The sequence below is a fragment of the Oncorhynchus mykiss genome, chromosome 6 (assembly GCF_013265735.2).
Source record: "Oncorhynchus mykiss isolate Arlee chromosome 6, USDA_OmykA_1.1, whole genome shotgun sequence".
Taxonomy (NCBI): domain Eukaryota; kingdom Metazoa; phylum Chordata; class Actinopteri; order Salmoniformes; family Salmonidae; genus Oncorhynchus; species Oncorhynchus mykiss.
The window spans coordinates 57,260,729-57,280,598 of NC_048570.1; the positions used below are offsets into that span (position 1 = coordinate 57,260,729).

Consider the following 19,870-nt stretch of genomic DNA (forward strand, 5'->3'; position numbering starts at 1 on the left):
GACAGTGGAAATAAAGTTGAAGATCTGATGTTGTTTTACATGTACAAATTCAGCATTTTTTTCAGCAAGGTTTGTCTATATTGACCATGACGACATATTCCTGTGGTCGATATTTCACACTCAAAACAACAGTTTATGTTGATGACTTTTTTCAAATCCAATGTATTTTCCACGCAGATTCCACGTCACAATATGTCGACAAATTATCTTGAAACAACGTTGAGTCAACCAGTTTGTGCCCAGTGGGGTGCTTCCACACAGGTGTGGTTCCTGAGTTAATTAAGCAATTAACATCTCATCATGCTTAGAGTAATGTCCAAAAATTCCCAGTTGCCCATTATTTTGGCTACCATGGCTAGAAGAAGAGATCTCAGGTTTAAAGTAAGTGTGTGCGTGTGTGTGTGTGTGTGTGTGTGTGTGTGTGTGTGTGTGTGTGTGTGTGTGTGTGTGTGTGTGTGTGTGTCTGTCAGTCACCAGATGTCCACACAATTGAACACTTATAGGAGATTCTGGAGTGGCGCCTGAGACAGCGTTTTCCAGCACCATCAACAAAACACCAAAAGATCGAATGTATTGTGGAAGAATGGTGTTGCACCCCTCCAATACAGTTCCAGACACATGTAGGTATAATCTATGCCAAGGCGCATTGAAGCTGTTCTGGCGGCTCGTGGTGGCCCAACGCCGTATTAAGACACTTTATTTTGGTATTTCCTTTATTTTGGAAGTTAACTGTATGTATGAGTTTAACACAGTAGCATAGTCTTGGTGTGTTCCTTGAAGCACGTAAACTCAATTTACAAGGGAGCTGGCCATGGTGCTGAAAACTGGATGGCGCGCCTGTTCTATAACGACATCATCCTGTTATTTTACTTGGTTATTTGAAGTACCTGATATCGTGAAACTGTCACTGCACGTATTAGCTAACGTTTTTCAAGAGATTGAGTTAGCTTTTTCTTACAAGGCTACATTGTCAAAAGCACTGAAATACCTAGACGAGGCTAAACAGCAAATAAATCAGACAGTTTGAAACAAACATCTAACACAGCACTGGACCACTAATCCACAACTCTTTTTTACGCCACTTCGAAGAAATTACCAAATATAGGCAACCATTTTAGATCATAATACACAATTTAGTTAGATCTGTTCTCAGGAAAATTACATTTTAACTGGAGCCCTCTACACCCGTTTTCAGATCGGCAAAGCGAGGATTGAGCGAAAAGGAATAACACTGGGCCTTCAGGTGATTGGTTAGACTTGCATGACATCATTAACAGTCCGTTCTCTCGTTGTCTGTGAGCATGCAAACTTGGAGAAAAAAAAATCAGTCTCTCACAGATGAGGGCACATCTGCCGGAGTCCGAACTGCCTCTTTCGAGAGAGACTTGCACACCTCAGCTCGGGGCGTTTCGGTCACCAGTCACTTGGAATTGTACTCTCCTTATCAAGGCTCTCTCTGGTACCTGCCGAAAGACATTCTGACATGAAAATGCATGATGTTATCCAATATGTGCCAATTATTATGATATCGCACAACATTGGAACATCGTCATCTCTATCCTTCAGGAAAAACGTCTTACAGTAAGATTGAGAGAGGGATTTTTGCCTGGTTGAGTACCATCTAAACATGCAACATGAATCCCACTAACAGCACTGGAGCTGGTGGGCTTGCGCCCTGGAACTTAAACAGTAAGTTATCATATTTATAATGCACTTTTCGCATTTGAAATACAACAAATGGGAAAGATGGGCTATTAGACAGAAAGTGGAGGAAATCGAACTCCCCTGCAAACAATATAGTCTGTAGGTTTTAAACTATGTGTGCATTCTGAAAAATCCACTTTTGCAAATGAAGGCTGTTCAAATAACCTGTCCCCAAGTTATCACGAACATTATTTTAGAATCCCAAAGGATAGACTATTTGCAGATGCATTAGCAATAACGGAATCAACTACATTAATTGTTCTCAGAATTACCACCGTGTCACCCCTTAATGGTGTCCACCATTTGATAGCACATCAAAGTGACTGAGAAAAGATCGCGCAACTAGGTGCGCTAGATCAATTCGTATGGTTCGGCTGTGATATCTGAGTAAGCAGTCTTTGGGTTAGGCTATTATAGAAAAACCCTTGCCATGTGCACAAATACAAAAAAACAAAAAAAACATGTTTTTCAATATGTTGCGGTCCTATCGACGTGATGTTTTAGTGGGCTATATGAGGCTAAACAATTTTAAAAGATGGTCCGACATGAAGTAAATAAACTGTAGCCTATATATCCTTATCTAAAAAAAATATAAAAATGTGTACTAACTGGTGATCTTCATCTTACGTTCGTGGTGTTTGTATAACTAACAGTTTAATTAGTCGTAGATTAGGAAGTTTGAAATCTCAGACACAATTGCTTAAAGTGTTGTTCTAATGAAAGAATGGAACGTAAGATGGAACCAAACTATTATTTCACAGCGCTCTTCAGATAATTTGATGAGTTAATTGGGTGTATATTTGACCACTGGAGTTCAGGCCAATTATGAGAGGTGTATGCTTCTGGTTCTGAGGAAGTTCATGTCAACATTATTAATGCGTGACACTTGCTTCTCCATTTTGGGCTCTCTCTCTGCTTCCATTAAAATGTCCGACTCATTGCTGTTGTTGAATGAATGCATTTATTTTTTTCATTTTGGGGGTGCTGAGGTTTCTAGATCATAGCTGATCTTATAGGGAACCTCAGTTCAACCAAATTTCCCAATGCAAAAACTGAGCTGATGTTGATTTACATCTAACAGATGCAATTTACATTCATCTGTAGTCTAAGATAAAGTTGATATAAACATTGTACAATTGACATTTGCATCACAGTGCAGATACCCAGTCCCCTATACTCACTGCACCTGACACAAAGCCATTTGACAATTCATCTTACTCCCCCCGTTGCTTTGTCCCAGCTGCCGGGCATCCCTGAGAGACCTGCTTTAAACTGTTTAAAACTTGCTGAAGGCGGCTTTTGGTGCAGGGAAATGCCTGAACCTCATTGAGATGCAAAGCTCTCCCTGCAGCCCCTCGGAAATGAGCATCCCGACTGTCAGGATTTGTGTCCCCTCTACAATCATCAGTGGCAGCAGCGCACACAGGCAGACACCCAGAGCTCAACAAATTTCTCACAGCTGGGACAGCAGTAGTCCTCTTTATGACTCAATCTAGTGACAATCTAGGAGTGTGTTTTTTTTTTTTTTTGGTGTGCTGGGTTCTAATCCTGTCCCTGTTTTGGTCCATGGCTGTTGTGCGTGGCTGCATTTGGCGTGGTGGACACTTTTCAGCTGGTCTGATATTAACTGCACGGGACAGATTGTGGATGGGGTCAGGCAAGCCATTGTCCTTCAACCCAGATACATCAATTAGGGAGCCATTTTGCTAATTGAGCGTGAGAGGCTGAGAGATCTGTGATGCTCTTTTGGCCATCCCCTTGCCCCACCCCCTGGTCAGGGCTACGCCTTTTCTACCAGGGTTGGGCTCAAAGTAAGCCGCTCAATCCGAATTGAATGCAGTCAAGTCAGGAAGTGATTTGAATCAAATTTCAGAAATAGCTTCTACTTTTCAGTTTACTGAGAAGTCATTGAAAATAAATTCCCTTTTTTTTCGATTATTGGTTTGTAATTTTAGTTTAGTTCTTGAATTGACTGCCTGTTCTCTGGGAAAGATTCAAAGTAAAGTCAACTACAGAATTTCAATCATTTAGGGCATGTGTGGAACCTATTTAGGATGTTTACTAGGGTGGAATTAGCTTAGCCCAAAATAAACTCCATAGGTATACACTATAGTCAGAGAGATAATGTAGTGTACACATTTCCTCCTTTAATGGGGTCATATGCTATACCCAACCCCCATATTAACTCCAATACTCCCCTCCCTGTCTGCCCGCTTCATAACCTAGTTTTAGGACTGACTCTGCTGCAGCACTGCTGTGTGCCAACGCTGGGCACAGATGTTTCACACTGGCACAAACGGGCATAGACTGGGCTGGATGAGTTAACACGCAGGCCAGGGTGTAGAGCGATGCCTAGGGGACACATTCCATGCCCTCTCAGATTCATGAGCTCCAGGAATTTAGTCAGCTCTGACTCAGGGAGAGATGGATCATCTTTCCTAGGGTTTAGATCTCACGAGACAGCCCACTGGGCACACCAGATTATTTCAACATGGACAGTTGGGGAATATTTGGTTGAGAACTTGATCAATGAGATTACAACCTATATTCACCAGCTCAAAAATATAGCCAAAAGTTAGTTGAATTTCAAATGTTTATCACTATGCTTTCAACCATTTAAAAGCACAACAAAGTTCAAATGGGAATACAATGTTAGATATTTTGTTGATTTAACGTGTTATCCCTGTGCTTCATATAATAGCAGAACCAAATGACCTGGATTTCAGTTGAGATTGCATTACAAGTCCATGGTGCAAGTGATCAATGCCGTTTAAGCATCTGCACAGATTATTACAGCAAATGTGAAGATTGCCACAGACCTGCGAGGACCTATGCATGCAATCTTGAACATGCACACTTTTAAAAATATAATTACATAAGAAGACATTCATAGTCACCGAAATCTCAAAATGTAAATGTGGACATGGATGTGTTAGTCATTTTAAGTTTGAATTTTACATTTGTTTCTAAAATAGCTTTAACTTTAGGCTAATTACTGTATAAAAAAAATGTTGATAGTGGAAATAACATTGAAGATCTGACATTGTTTTAAAGGTGGAAATTCAACATATTTTATGTAAGGTTTGTCAATGCCAAAATGTGGTTACCATGATGATATAATCCTGTGGTGGAAATTTTACCCTCAAAACAACAGTTTGTTGATTACTTTTTTTCAAATCCAATGTATTTTCCATGTCACAATACATTGACAAATTACGTTGATTCGTTGGATAGCAGGTGTAACAGATATACCAGCCACCAATGCGCCCCTCTATCAACGTTGTGAGGAAGGGATGTAACAAATAAAGAGACACAGACAACCTCACCGTAACCTCACCGTAACGTTAACAGAACTGCAGGAATGCAGTGATCGGCAGGTGGGGGTGAAGGACGAAGGACACCCCACCTCTCACATGTGTACCGGTGTCCTAGTTAGCTGCCTAGCTACTACATAGTGTCCTTCGCCCCCGCCTGCCAAGCGCCTGCCCTCGCCGTAAAGTGAACAGAACTGCGGGAAAGCAGTGTTCGGCAGGCAAGGGCGAAGGATTACTGTCTGCCGGTGTCCTAGCTAGCGAGTGGTGTCACCCCCGCCTCCCGCCTGTGTCTTCGTCTTCTGTGAGGTTTATCTGTGGTTGGTATCCAACGTTATGGTACATTACCAGCAGCTACTGTAGTCTCCTGCCTGTGTACCTAGTTTAAGTTGAAACATTATTTGAATAACTAGTCAAGTGATTTCGTAAGACAGCTCTGCAGCATACTTAAACAGCTACTAGCTAGACAGCTAACCAGCTAGCCTAGCTAAATAGGGTGACTCAAAGACTGTACTGTATGGGAAGCACAGAGATACCGTTAGATGGTTGTCTGGCTGGCTGCTACTGCCTGAGCAGAGATGAGATTGTGACTTTAAAGGAATGAAAAATAATATTGTATAATTTCATTTTCTATTGATGTCTAGCCAATGTGGACCTGACAGAGACAATGGAACATTTTGGCAATTGAATGTTCACTATTCTTGGCTTTGGAATTTTCATTAAAAAGCTCTAAAATATTTGTAATGTCATTATTTCATAATGCATGTCATGTTGAAAAACATCAAAGACGGTGATTATTTTGTAATAACGAACCAAAACTGAACCAACCTCAAAAAGCACTAATGGCTCAGCACTAGTTCCCTCCATGATACCGATTATTTCAAGACAATGGTTAGCAATAACTACACTATTCTATGGTATGTGATCATCTCTCTCTCCCTCTCTTCCTCTCCCTCTCATATATTTGATCTTTATTTCAGAGCTACAGTAGTACGGAGTTTATGTCCATTGCTATGTCATAGAAGGGCCTCGTTATTCATAATGCTGCTGTGCTACAGCAGCAGCAGCTTTAATTACATGCGGTTTAATTGAAGAAAGCATGGCTCTTATTGTAATGTCAGCAGTTGCCTATCAGCGTTGCGCAACACCTGTTTGTAGCCACATCCTCTATTTATAGCATCCTCTCTCATCAAAGCCACAGTAGCTACTGACATTATAACTAAAATCAGATTTAAGTAACGCATTGTTGTTGCATGTTGGCACAGGGGCTGTGACAAAGACCCAATCCACACTAAAGTCGGAGGGAGAACAGCCAGTCAAGGCTGTAACTGAACTAAAACATATACAGTACTAGTCAAAAGTTTGGACACACCTACTCATTCAAGGGTTTGTCTTTATTTGTACTATTTTCTACATTGTAGAATAATAGTGAAGACATCAAAACGATGAAATGGAATCATGTAGTAACCAAAAAAGGGTTTTAAAAAAAATCGAAATATGTTTTAGTAGCCACCCTTTACCTTGATGACAGCTTTGCACACTCTTGGCATTCTCTCAACCAGCTTCATGAGGTAGTCACTTGGAATGTATTTCAATTAATAGGTGTGCCTTATTAAAAGTTAATTTGTGGAGTTTCTTTCCTTCTTAATGAGATTGAGCCAATCAGTTGTGTTGTGACAAGGTATACAGAAGTGGTAGACAGAAGTTAGCCCTATTTGGTAAAAGACCAAGTCCATATTATAGCAAGAACAGCTCAAATAGTAACAGTCCATCATTACTTTAAGACATGAAGGTCAGTCAATCCAGAACATGTCAAGAATTTGAAAGGTTCTTCAAGCCACTAGAAACAGACACCTTGTCACATAAATGAGTTAGATTAGAGAGTTAATAATCACATACACAGTACATGTCTTTGATTTGAAATTGAATGATGTATGTCAACATGACATATGGACATGATATACAGACTTTACCTTCCTCTTTTCCTCTATCTGTCTCGCTCTCTCTTTCTCTTTCTCTTTCTTTCACTATATCATCCTTTAACCACACCATCAGAAGTTTCGCATAATTCTTAAATATACGTTTATTTGGTAATGAACACAGTAACTATGTTTGACATTCTCGTTAACAAGCCCAGGACATTCCTGATGGCCCAGCAGAGTTATGCCAGTGGCAGCGATGTTTCTCTGCAGGTAGTTACATGGCACAGCATGAAAGCCTGGATAATGAGAATGAAGGGAATCAAAGGTAGAGCATGTACCATATCAAGCAGCTTACAGCACAGAAGAGGATCCCTACAGCATGCAGAGGGGATGTTCACTGAGCCATGCATCCTATATTTAGCATTATTATTAGGCCCTCCCTAATGTTTAGAGCTCAGAGTGTGTTCCCATCAAAATGTACCCTTAGAGCAGGGGTTTCAAACTCATTTGCCCCACTGGCCGCATGTATTATAATCCATCTCCATCAAAATGTGCAAAGAATATTTCTCTATCCATCACTTTTGGGATTTCTGATGCTCCTTGACTCTCTAGTTTTTGTTTCGATGACTGTTAGTAAGCTGGACAGAGTGAAGAGATGATAAATGTGGGTCCATTATCATTTCTACACGGTTTTGATTTGGTTTTAGTCATTTAAATGTCAATTGAGATCGTTTTCCCCCAAAATATATATCTTATTTATTTTTTTAACTCAAACCACCCATGGGCCGGTTTTGCCTTACAGGGTTTGAGAGGCTGTCCCTGTTGTGTAGTCTCAATAGTTCAGAAGACCAACGCAAGAGAGCATGATTCCTGCACATACTCTTTGCTAGCATTACCTTAATTGCTGTAGATGTAGACAACGACAATGTGTTCTTGCTACAACTGATTCTTAAGTAGGCTTACCCAAGAATAGCTTGATTAACCTATGCTTGAAATGCATAACAGCCCAGTGCATATGACGTGTATTTTCCTTGTTGATTTTCTGCATGTGATTGCCCTAATCTCCTGGTTTAGTCTTTATTTAGGCCTTAGTTTAGTCTCTGTGTTCAACGTTATGTTTATTAGATGATACTGCATATAAGGATTAATATTCTACTCTCAAATCCATCATAAAAATGAAAGTGTCTCAGAAGATGGAGTAATCCTATTTGGCTAAATAGTGACTATAGTCCTTGTTTGAACTCCTGATTAATGAATGGAAGTATTTGTCAGCAGCATCTGCTGTTTGTGGCATCCTGCTGTTCAGCTTTGGCAAGTTATGTAGAGAAATATCTATCCGGGGTTCTGGAACTATAGGCATATAGCTTTCTCTCGGGAAATACTTACCCAAAAAGTATCACGTTGCCAAAAGTATGTGGGCACACGTTCAAATGAGTGGATTCGGCAATTTCAGCCACACTCGTTGCTGACAGGTGTATAAAATCTAGCACACAGACATACAATCTCCATAGATAAACATTGGCAGTAGAATGGCCTTTCCAACAAGTCAGTTTGTCAAATTTCTGCCCTGCTAGAGCTGCCCTGGTCAACTGTTAAGTCCTGTTATTGTGAAGTGGAAACGTCTAGGAGCAACAACGGCTCAGCCGCAAACTGGTAGGCCACACAAACTCACAGAATGGGACCACGGTGTGCTGAAGCAACACTCACTACTGAGTTCCAAACTGCATCTGGAAGCAACATCAGCGCAATAACTGTTCATCGGGAGCTTGATGAAATGGGTTTCCAAGGCCAAGCAGCCGCACACAAGCCTAAGATCACCATGCGCAATGCCAAGCATCGGCTGGAGTGGTGTAAAGCTTGCCGCCATTGGACTCTGGCGCAGTGGAAACATGTTCTCTGGAGTTATGAATCACGCTTCGCTATCTGGCAGTCCAACGGACGAATCTCGGTTTAGGCCGGAGAATGCTACCTGTCCAAATGCATAGTGCCGACTGTAAAGTTTGGTAGGAGTAATATCCCATTTCACATTCTTAAAATAAAGTGGTGATCCTAACTGACAGGGAATTTTTACTAGGATTAAATGTCAGGAATTGTGAAAAACTGAGTTTATATGTATTTGGCTAAGGTGTATGTAAACTTCCGACTTCAACTGTATATAGTGAGCCGTTGTCTTTAAAGTAGAAAACTTCTTGATATTGGTCGAACAGGAATTGGATCAAACTTATTAGAAACTGAAACTGAAAATCACTGAGATAAATGACCTGTTATGGATATGTACCTGTATTTGATAAAATATAGTATGTTACCTGCAGCATCAAAGACCAAAACGCCTAATAACAGTATCTGGCCCATGGCGGCTGTGTTTTAGCAATTTTGGCATTGAGGGTTTTCAAGTGGAGTGCATCTGCTTTTCTCTTGCTAGACACAAGGATATCACAGACATTGCTAGAGCCAGGAACAGTAATTCTGAGATTTTATACTGTAAGAAAATCACCTATCTACTGAATATTTAACTATTTCTTTCTAATTGCATAATCCCTTGGCAGGGATTGAAATACATAAAAGTTGTCTGTTTAATTATGGATACTCCCCTGAAATCCTTACATGCTTACACCATTTTACACCTGAACAGTAGAACCTTGATCAGTGGGCTCAGTTATTCACATCTGAAAAAAGCCAAGTCACTGTTCTTTAAAGCCAAGTCACTGTTCTCCTTAAGCTGGGTGGCTGTGAGGGTTGTAAACTCTATTAGCTCCCTACTTAACAGAGGTACATTTTTACATCATTCATTTCAGTTAACTAAACACATTCCTTTATTTGAGGAATCCCTCACAGACAGACTTGTGGGACCATGTTGTCAACAGGTTCACATTTCCAGAGCTTGAAGGCAGGTAAAAACACAAACCTCACACAAATGTGTTCAGCCAAGATACCAGTGTTGGGGAAGCCTCTCTAAAATAGTTTATTAGGTACACCCATCTAGTTCCAGGTCGTACCACCCTTTGCCTCCAGAACAGCCTGAATTCTTCAGAGCATGGATTCTACAAGGTGTGGCGTTCTAACGTTGCTCTATTGGTATTAAGAAACCTAATGTGTGCCAGGAAAACCTTCCCCACACCATTACACCACCAGCCTGTACTATTGACACCATGCAGGATAGGGCCATGGACTCATGTTGCTTACACCAAATCCTGACTCATCAGCATGACTCAACAGGAACCGGGGCAGGCAATGTTTTTTCACCCCTCAATTTTCCAGTGTTGATTGATGATCACGTACCCACTGGAGATGCTTCTTCTTGTTTTTAGCTGATAGGACTGGAACCCGGTGTGGTCGCCTGCTGCAATAGCCCATCTGTGACAAGGAGTTGTGCGTTCCCGAGATGCTATTCTGCACACCACTGTTGTACTGTTGTACTGTGCCGTTATTTGCATGTTTGTGGCCAGCCTGTTAGCTTGCATGATTCTTGCAATTCTCCTTGGACCTCCCTCATCGACAAGTTGCTTTTACCCACTGGACTGCCGCTGACTGGATGTGTTTTGATTGTTGCAACATTTTCTGTAAACAATAGACACTGTTGTGCGCAAAAAGCCCAGGAAGGCCGTTTCTGATATACTGGAACAGGCTCACCTGGCACCAACGATTATACCACGCTCAAAGTTGCTTAAGTCACTCGTTTTGCCCATTCTAACATTTAATCGATCAGTAAATGAATGCCTCGATGCCTGTCTGCCGGCTTTATATAGCAAGCCATGGCAACGTGACTCACTGTCTGTAGGAGTGAACCATTTTCGTGAATGGGGTGGTGTACCCAATAAACTGGCCGCTGAATGTAGTTTACAAAGCTATCAATTACTTCACACAAGAAAAAGTTAAGCTATACAAAAGTATGGTATATAGTATATAATGTATAGTTTACTTGACTAAAGTTACTTTGGATAAAGTAGTTCACTACATCCATACCCCTTCGTGAAAGATCATCATATCTAAAATACAAATTGCAAGAACAGATCACTCTGGAGTCAGATGTTAACATAATGTGTAATTTAAACACAAAAACTATGTTTCAAGTGAGAAGGTCTGGAAAATAAAGGAAATTCTTCCCTTCAACCCTTTTTTCAGTTAATTTAGCAAAAACGTAGTGTGTAGTTCCAGTAGTTAGCGACACCGCTACATGGCAAAAAAGTAATTAACTACTGCAACGCTACCAAGCTACTTCCACCAAGCTACTGCATATTGTAGTTAAATTACTAGTTGAACTACATGTAGTTCACTACTCCTGAACACTGCAAGATACTGAAACTAAGAGCAATTTTAAAGTTAGCAGCCGCCATCTTTGTCTGGCTGGAATCAAATAGAATGAGTTATTCAGTCACCGCCACACAAGTGAGTATGGATTTTAGACTGGTTTGATCTCCTCTGAGTTATTTTTAACTTCAAAGTTGGCTGAACAGTGAAAAAGAACAAACCTACGATATGACCATAGGTGGTTTCATTTGATTTCTGCCTCTCAGTTATGGACCGACTCCCCTCATTCTCTGTTCCACCTTCTGGAGGTCAGAGCAGTATACAACAACAGAAGGCAGAGAGCATTAAAAGCAACATTTCACATCCTATATTCCGACTGAAAGACAGGGGCCATGCCATCTCTTTGATCATTATTGATAAGATCTCCTGTATCCCCTAGCAAAACACTGCTTTGCCATTAGAGGGCAGCCTTTCAATGGAATCATACAATCACACCATCAAGCTCTACTAAAGACATACTGGCATACACATGTTGCAGTAACACATAGTTGTAATATGGATTACGGCAAGTTGTTAGCTAGTGTTTTGTATAATTTGATCTTCTTATCGAATGGGGTTTGTTTTGTCGTTCTACGCCCTGACTTGCATTTCTACCGTTGTTGTTTTTTGAATGATTTGATCATGTTTTATACAGTTGGGTTTCCAAACTACAACACCACAATCAGAGTAGTTAACTATAGTGCTGTAGTAGAGCCCTAGACAGAGCAGAGACCGACTCAGCTACACTTTCAACAGTATGTCCTCCTCAAGCTAGTATTGTACAGCGGAGGTGTCTTGTGTCAGGACTTACCCCTGTAACTTTTCTGTTTGCATTACAAAGCTTTACAGTTGGCTGACAACTAAGCATTTCTTGCGGAGTATCGGGGTGCTGTGCCGATGATGACGACACTTAGGGAAATGCCTTTTATATTCACAGTACCTCAATATTTAATGTGGGGGGGGGGGGGGGGGGGGGTCCATTGCTGACACAGATAGCTATCCGCGATAGAAAGGAAATGGATTACTATTCAATGCTAATGGTAGGCTAATTATTTGAGCTCAGTGTCACATTTTCTTACACGTCAGTGTTACATCGCAGGCTCGGCTGGTGTATCTCTATCCGTTGTTTTTCATGAGTGTGCAAGGGGAAAATACATTTAAGTACTTAGAATCTCAACTGTTTTAGAGAGGCTTAAATAATTCACCTTTGGGGTCAATCTAAATGACCAGAAAGAGACGTTGATGTTTAGTGGTGTGCTTAATTTAGTTCTCTGTGATGTCTTATTGAATGAACAGACAGCTGCACAGAGCATGCGGGAGAACACATCACCGAGGAGCAACGCAATACGAACCCAACCCTCCTCACCCAAGGCCATTCACCAGGAATGCTGTCCAGGCCCATGTTCATGTCATAAACCTTTTGTCTACTAATTTGTTCATAGGAGCTAGGTAAACTGAAGGATCTGTAAAATAACTCAGGCATGCATAGCTCAAGTTGTCAATGGCTTAAATCTTTACTACTATATCTAATTTGGAATGCAAATACTCATTTACATATGCACATGCCCATAAAACCAGAACGCATAACCAAGGATGAAAACCCAACCAGGCTATTCTTCACTTGGAAGTAAAAACATATAGTACTATGCCCTTTCTAATGTCTTCAGACGTTCATACTGTCTATCACATTTCAAGAATGAAATGTCTTGGCGAAGAACATTTCGCTGAGGGCAATATGTTACATAACAGTGGATATGTTGGGAGGTTTGTGCTAAGCATCCAGAAATAACATATTGTTATCATTGTGCTTCCTTTTCAGGCTCCTTGAGCAACATTTCAAGTGATGTCTTCTCAGCCAACCTCAGCTGTAATGATTCTGGCCCCAATGAGACCTGTGTGGCGGGGGAGGAGGTGGTGGGAAGCCCCTATAAAGCCGTGGAGATGGTCTTCATCGCCCTGGTTACAGGCTCCCTTAGCTTTGTCACTGTCACAGGCAACATCCTGGTGATGCTCTCCATTAAAGTCAATCGGCACCTCCAGACTGTCAACAACTACTTTCTGTTTAGCCTGGCGTGTGCAGACCTTATCATTGGTGCGTTCTCCATGAACCTCTACACTGTCTACATCATTGTGGGCTATTGGCCCCTGGGACCTGTAGCGTGTGACTTGTGGCTGGCCCTGGATTACGTGGTGAGCAATGCTTCTGTCATGAACCTTCTTATTATTAGCTTTGACCGCTACTTCTGTGTCACCAAGCCCCTGAGTTATCCAGCCAGAAGGACCACCAAAATGGCTGGGCTGATGATTGCAGGTGCCTGGGTTCTCTCCTTCATTCTTTGGGCCCCTGCCATCCTGTTTTGGCAGTTTATTGTTGGAGAGCGCACGGTTCCACCAGGAGAGTGCTACATCCAGTTTCTCTCCAACCCTGCCGTCACCTTCGGCACAGCCATCGCTGCCTTCTACCTGCCTGTGGTCATCATGATGGTGCTCTACATCCACATCTCTCTGGCCAGCCGCAGCCGGGTGTCCAAGCAGAAGCCTGAGGCTGAGAAAAAGAAGAAGGGCCTCAAGATACCTAACCCACTCAAGAGCCACATCCTTAACAGACAGAATAACAACAACCAGTCCCCCAAGCCCAGTCTGGAGTCCTGCAACACTGGTGAAGCTGTGAAGAATGGCAAGATTGATGAGTCTGTTGTTTCCACCAAGGCTGACGCTAGTGTCAATCGAGAAGAGAAAGAGAGTTCCAATGACTCCAGCACAGCCAGCATTGCCCCAAAAAACGCCAAGGAGAGGGCCAACAGTGAAGCCACTGTCGGGGCGGGGGTTGGTGTTGCTCCTGCACCAGGTCCTGCTCCTGCACCTGAAACTGCACCTGCACCTGCACCTGCAGCGGCAACCGTCAAACTCAACCCTACCTCTAAATGGTCCAAGATCAAGATTGTAACCAAGCAGGCTGGTGACGAGTGCATTACCGCCATCGAGATTCAGCCACCCATCCAGGGGAGCGAGGGCCGCTCTATCCCAGTCAACCGTCCCCGGAAGGTGGCGCGCAAGTTTGCCAGTATTGCCCGCAGCCAGGTGAAGAGGAAGCGCCAGATGGCAGCCAGGGAAAAGAAGGTGACCAAAACCATCTTCGCCATCCTGCTTGCCTTCATCCTCACATGGACCCCGTACAATGTCATGGTGCTCATCAGCACCTTCTGCCACTCCTGTGTCCCAGACACTGTGTGGGCCATCGGCTACTGGCTGTGCTACGTCAACAGCACCATCAACCCAGCCTGCTACGCCCTCTGCAATGCCACCTTCAAGAAGACCTTCAAGAACCTCCTCATGTGCCAGTATAAGAATATTGGAACAAGATGAGCTGGAGCATACATACAGTAGTAGGGCTGGTGAGGGGTAATATTACTGAGACATCTGGAGTGGTACAGTAGGAGGGGAGGAGGGAGCCTCCACAGGGAGCCTCCTCCTCAGTCATGCTTATGAAATGATGTCACACTCAATGCTCCTCTGAGATGTCTTAGCCACAGAAGATAGTAACATCATATCTATGTCAAAATGATAAAGTATAAATATGAAGTCCAATGTGAGGATCGTTCAAATGAAGAATCTGAGATCAGCTAAAGTTATGGACCCTTGATGTGAAGACCAACAAGGACTAATTCGTATCCACTGAAATGTGGTTACAATCTTCAAGAAGCCCAGCTGAATATCAGTAGTCTAAGGCCAGGCCAACACCTCTCCAAGATACCACCACCTAACCAGAGACACTGAGGGCAGTGTTACATCATGTCTGGGTGTACGGCAAAAGACACATTTAAAAAGGAGCTTGGAAATCTTCCTTTATACAACAGTATAAAATGAAACAAGCATGAGATGTCTAATTCAACTATCCATTTCCTCCTCTCCCTCCTCCTTATTATCGAGAGCGTTATTAACTCCTCGCGGAAATGGAGGCACTCCCTCACGTCAGTGAATCATTATCATAATGTGATATGTGGTCATAACATGGAGAGAAAAAGACGATACGGATTCTTTGTTGTCGCAGACTGTCTAACCTCAAGGCTAGTTGCACGTACGCCCAAGTACTGCAAAAATACTGCTGGTGACTTGAAATAAGTTGTTACCCCTGAAAGTACAGTATGTATGCATTTCCATTCACCTAACGCTGACCGAAATATTGATGTATCTGTATTTGCTCAAAGATGATCTTCAAAGGTGACAAACTGTTGATGGCAGTACAAGGCCATGGCATAAATTAACAGCCAGTGTTTGGCTCCAAACAATTAATGTATCTTGTTGTTACGTTATAAGGAGAAACACCCACAGGCAACGGTAAAGATTTAATTCTTTGCCAGATTCACAATTATGAAAGTGTTTTTAAAAATGTATTTAGCCTTCACTGCGAATGGAACTACCGGTACAAAAAACAAACACTTGTTTATAGGGGATACTTATCTCGAGAGTATTAAACATATTTTCTATGTTATCTCCTGCCTAATTAAGAATGTGTAAATAGAAGGCCATTGTATGCTCTAAAAAGTGCAGTTTCTCTCATGCTTTTCATATCTGAATGTTTGTACCTCTCTTGTATTATGTTTGTGGTTTACACCTAATTTTACAAATTGAATATAAAAAATATATATATATATATATATATATATATATATATAACTGTATGTATATGCAAGAGATATTAAGAGAGTGTATTTCTAAATTGATGTAAAGTCAGGAATTATGGGAAAACATTTAAAGCAGTTGTTTTTGTTTTGAATGCCATTGGTGACTAAGTCCCTTATATTTGTAACTTTGTCACTATTCTCCATGTTGGATTACAACGTGTGAAGTCCAGCTTGTACCTCCCCAGCCTATAATCACTTTCATGAGGTCACACCAATGATTATGTGGGTAACAGCTTATCGAACTGGTTCAATGCATTTTCAAAGAAGGACCTTCTGACAAAGCACCTAGATGCATCAAAGTAGGGAGTAGTAGGGAAAATAACAGATATTGTTTGGGCGTGACCTTGTAATGTAAAATGACCAGCTACGGGGGTGCATCCATATAAAACTGATTTTGAAATGATCATGGAGTGATTACTGTGGTGGTAAAGCTTGATGAATAAACCGTCTTTAATGAATGAATATAACATTGGCATGAAAGGCTGGGTGCGACCCCAAGAAAGGGGTGTGCGGGAGAGTGTAAAACATGACCACAGTTTCCTGTAATATGGGCCTCCCATAAAACAACCATCCAGAGACAGTGTACAGAGGATTGTATCTTTTTCTAATGCTTAATAAAGATTGTGTACCATTGGAATAGTGTTTGAAATGATTTTACATGTACAGTATGCTTTCTGATTTAATATGCAGTATTAATGGAATATATTTTGCACACTACGAGTATTACCAGTCATACTATGGAATATAGAGTTAACATTGACAGTTCGTGATATCTGTTGGAGACAATGGGAGGAGAGCTGGGGCCGGTGACCGAACAGTGACACAGTATGAGCTAATGGCCGTGCTGAATGCCCAGGGGAGTGCCAGATCCAGCAGGACCCTCAGAGCCAAAACACAGCAGCACAAATCAGGGCACCACAACTCCAGGTCAGCAAGGCCCTGTGGGCTTTATAACAAATCATCTGGTTTGCCCTGTTTTAAGGGCCACTTGGTTTACTCATTCAACCATGCCTCTTCCTCGCAATAACGATGAGACATCGCCTGACGTTTGGCATCATTATCTTTCAACTAGTGCCATACATTTTATTACTTGATCTTACAGGTCAACAGTAACATAGCAGTGAACATGACAGGTCCTGAAATGAAATCATGTTCTTATTAAAGGGGGCTGAAACTATTGATTTAGCCTCGGTTACAATCATTCTTATTAGCAAATTAAACTGAGAATGAGATTTGGGTCTTGAAGACGTGCTTTGATGTGAGCATATTTTATGTGTGTTTGCAGGTGGGAGGTATTTATTTGTACATTCACTTTGCCAAAACTATACACAGTTACAGTCACTCTACCTTCTAGATAACATGAAACAGTCTAACCAAGTCTTATGTCTGGGTGTAGCCTAGGCTAGCTAACAAGCTAGCCAACTTCTTTCGCCAATCAGCTTCAGTCAGACGGTGTGTGACTGTGGCAAAGTTGGTTTGACTTTGGATAGTCTATCTGTGGGCTAGTTTGGGACCGTCAATATATTACACAATGTAAATGGGAAAATATTTAAATGTTGCACACCTTTTAGATGTGTGCAATATTTGTATATGAATTTCCACAATTTATAGTTGGTTTGAGGTTTTTATGTCATACTAATTTGGAGCTATTGACATCTTAAAATCAAATCAAATCATCAAATTAAATCAAATTCAATTTGTCACAGATGTTAATGCGAGGGTAGCGAAATGCTTGTGCTTCTAGTTCCGACCATGCAGTAATATCTAACAATCAATCTAACAATTTCACAATGACCTTATACACACAAGGGTAAAGGAATGAATAAGAATATGTACATAAAAAGATATGGATGAGCGATGGCCAAACGGCATAGGCAAGATGCAGTAGATGGTACAGAGTACAGTATATACATATGAGATGAGTAATGTAGGGTATGTAAACATTATATAAAGTGGCATTGTTTAAAGTGACTAGTGATACATTTATGACATCCAATTTTTTATTATTAAAGTGTCTAGAGATTTGAGTCGGTATGTTGGCAGCAGCCACTCAATGTTAGTGATGGCTGTTTAAAAATCTGATGGCCTTGAGATAGAAGCTGTTTTTCAGTCTCTCGGTCCCTGCTTTGATGCACCTGTACTGACCTCGTCTTCTGGATGGTAACGGGGTGAACAGGCAGTGGCTCGGGTGGTTGTTGTCCTTGATGATCTTTTTGGCCTTCCTGTGACATCGGGTGGTGTAGGTGTCCTGGAGGGCAGGTAGTTTGCCCCCGGTGATGTGTTGTGCAAACCTCACGACCCTCTGGAGAGCCTTACGGTTGTGGGCGAAGCAGTTGCCATACCAGGCGGTGATACAGCCTGACCGGATGCTCTCGATTGTGCATCTGTAGAAGAGTTTGAGTGTTTTTGGTGACAAGCCAAATTTCTTCAGCCTCCTGAGGTTGAAGAGGCGCTGCTGCACCTTCTTCACCACACTGTCTGTGTGGGGGGACCATTTCAGCTTGTCTGTGATGTGTACGCCGAGGAACTTAAAACTTTCCACCTTCTCCACTACTGTCCCGTCGATGTGGATAGGGGGTTGCTCCCTCTGCTGTTTCTGTTTGATGTTTGTTGACATTGAGTGTGAGGTTATTTTCCTGACACCACACTCACCTCCTCCCTGTAGGCTGTCCTGTCATTGTTGGTAATCAAGCCTACCACTGTAGTGTCGTCTGCAAACCTGATGATTGAGTTGGAGGCGTGCATAGCCATGCAGTCATGGGTGAACAGGGAGTACAGGAGAGGGCGAGAACGCACCCTTGTGGGGCCCCAGTGTTGAGGATCAGCGGGGTGGAGATGTTGTTTTCTACCCTCACCACTTGGGGGCAGCCCGTCAGGAAGTCCAGGACCCAGTTGCACAGGGCAGGGTCGAGACCCAGGGTCTCGAGCTTAATGATGAGTTTGAAGGGTACTATGGTGTTAAATGCTGAGCTGTAATCGATGAACAGCATTCTTACATAGGTATTCCTCTCGTCCAGATGGGTTAGGGCAGTGTGCAGTGTGATTGAGAATGCGTCGTCTGTGGACCTATTGGGGCGGTAAGCAAATTGGAGTGGGTCTAGGGTGTCAGGTAGGGTGGAGGTGATATGGTCCTTGACTAGTCTCTCAAAGCACTTCATGATGATGGAAGTGAGTGCTACGGTGCAATAGTCATTTAGCTCAGTTACCTTAGCTTTCTTGGGAACAGGAACAATGGTTGGTGGCCCACATGAAGCATGTGGGAACAGCAGACTGGGATAAGGATTGATTGAATATGTCCGTAAATACACCAGCCAGCTGGTCTGTGCATGCTCTGAGGACGCGGCCAGGGATGCCGTCTGGGCCGGCAGCCTTGCGAGGGCTGGGCCAACAGCCTTGCGTTTAAATGTTTTACACACGTTGGCTGCAGTGAAGGAGAGCCCGCAGGTTTTGGTAGCGGGCTGTGTTGGTGGCACTGTATTGTCCTGAAAACGAGCAAAGAAGTTGTTTCGTTTGTCTTGGAGCAAGAAATATTGTCCCATGTATGTACATTGTGTAATTTACTGATGGTCCGTACCTAGCCCCATAGGGATATCCAAAGTCAACCCAAATGTACAATGGTCAGCTACTTGGGTGCTGTCAGCTGTAGGCAGGAATTAAATATACACTTCATACCATGACATACCCTTTTTTCCTAATAATCTCCCAAATCTCAGTTTTGGACAAGACTGACTTTATGACCAACATTATCATATTTACATTTTGTAGTAAATTTTGACACAAGAATACATGTACCTGACACATATCGATGCCACATAGGCTATTTTCAACCAGGGGCGTAGTTGTTTTGATTCAGTCTCTCTTTAATAGTATAAATGTAGTAAGTTAAACTGCCACTGTATATTTCAACAAAAGCAGAGACTTAACAAACCTTTATTAGGAAGAAACACGAAACAACCAATAG

The 19,870-nt window shown here is 42.1% G+C and overlaps 1 protein-coding gene across 1 annotated transcript; it reads left to right on the forward strand.

Annotated features, from left to right (window-relative positions):
- The first annotated feature begins 1,339 nt into the window (after nt 1–1,339).
- LOC110526197 (muscarinic acetylcholine receptor M4) lies at nt 1,340–16,546 on the forward strand. The gene is made up of 2 exons (XM_021606949.2): nt 1,340–1,689; nt 13,044–16,546. The coding sequence occupies exons 1-2, from the start codon at nt 1,635–1,637 to the stop codon at nt 14,588–14,590; spliced, it is 1,602 nt and encodes a 533-aa protein (XP_021462624.1). The 5' UTR covers nt 1,340–1,634; the 3' UTR covers nt 14,591–16,546.
- Nucleotides 16,547–19,870: the final 3,324 nt, after the last annotated feature.

Coding starts and splice junctions, on each gene's coding strand:
- LOC110526197 (XM_021606949.2), top strand. CDS start 1,635: ATGAATCCCACTAACAGCACTGGAGCTGGTGGGCTTGCGCCCTGGAAC. Junction 1,690..13,043: donor TGCGCCCTGGAACTTAAACA/GTAAGTTATCAT, acceptor CTTCCTTTTCAG/GCTCCTTGAGCAACATTTCA.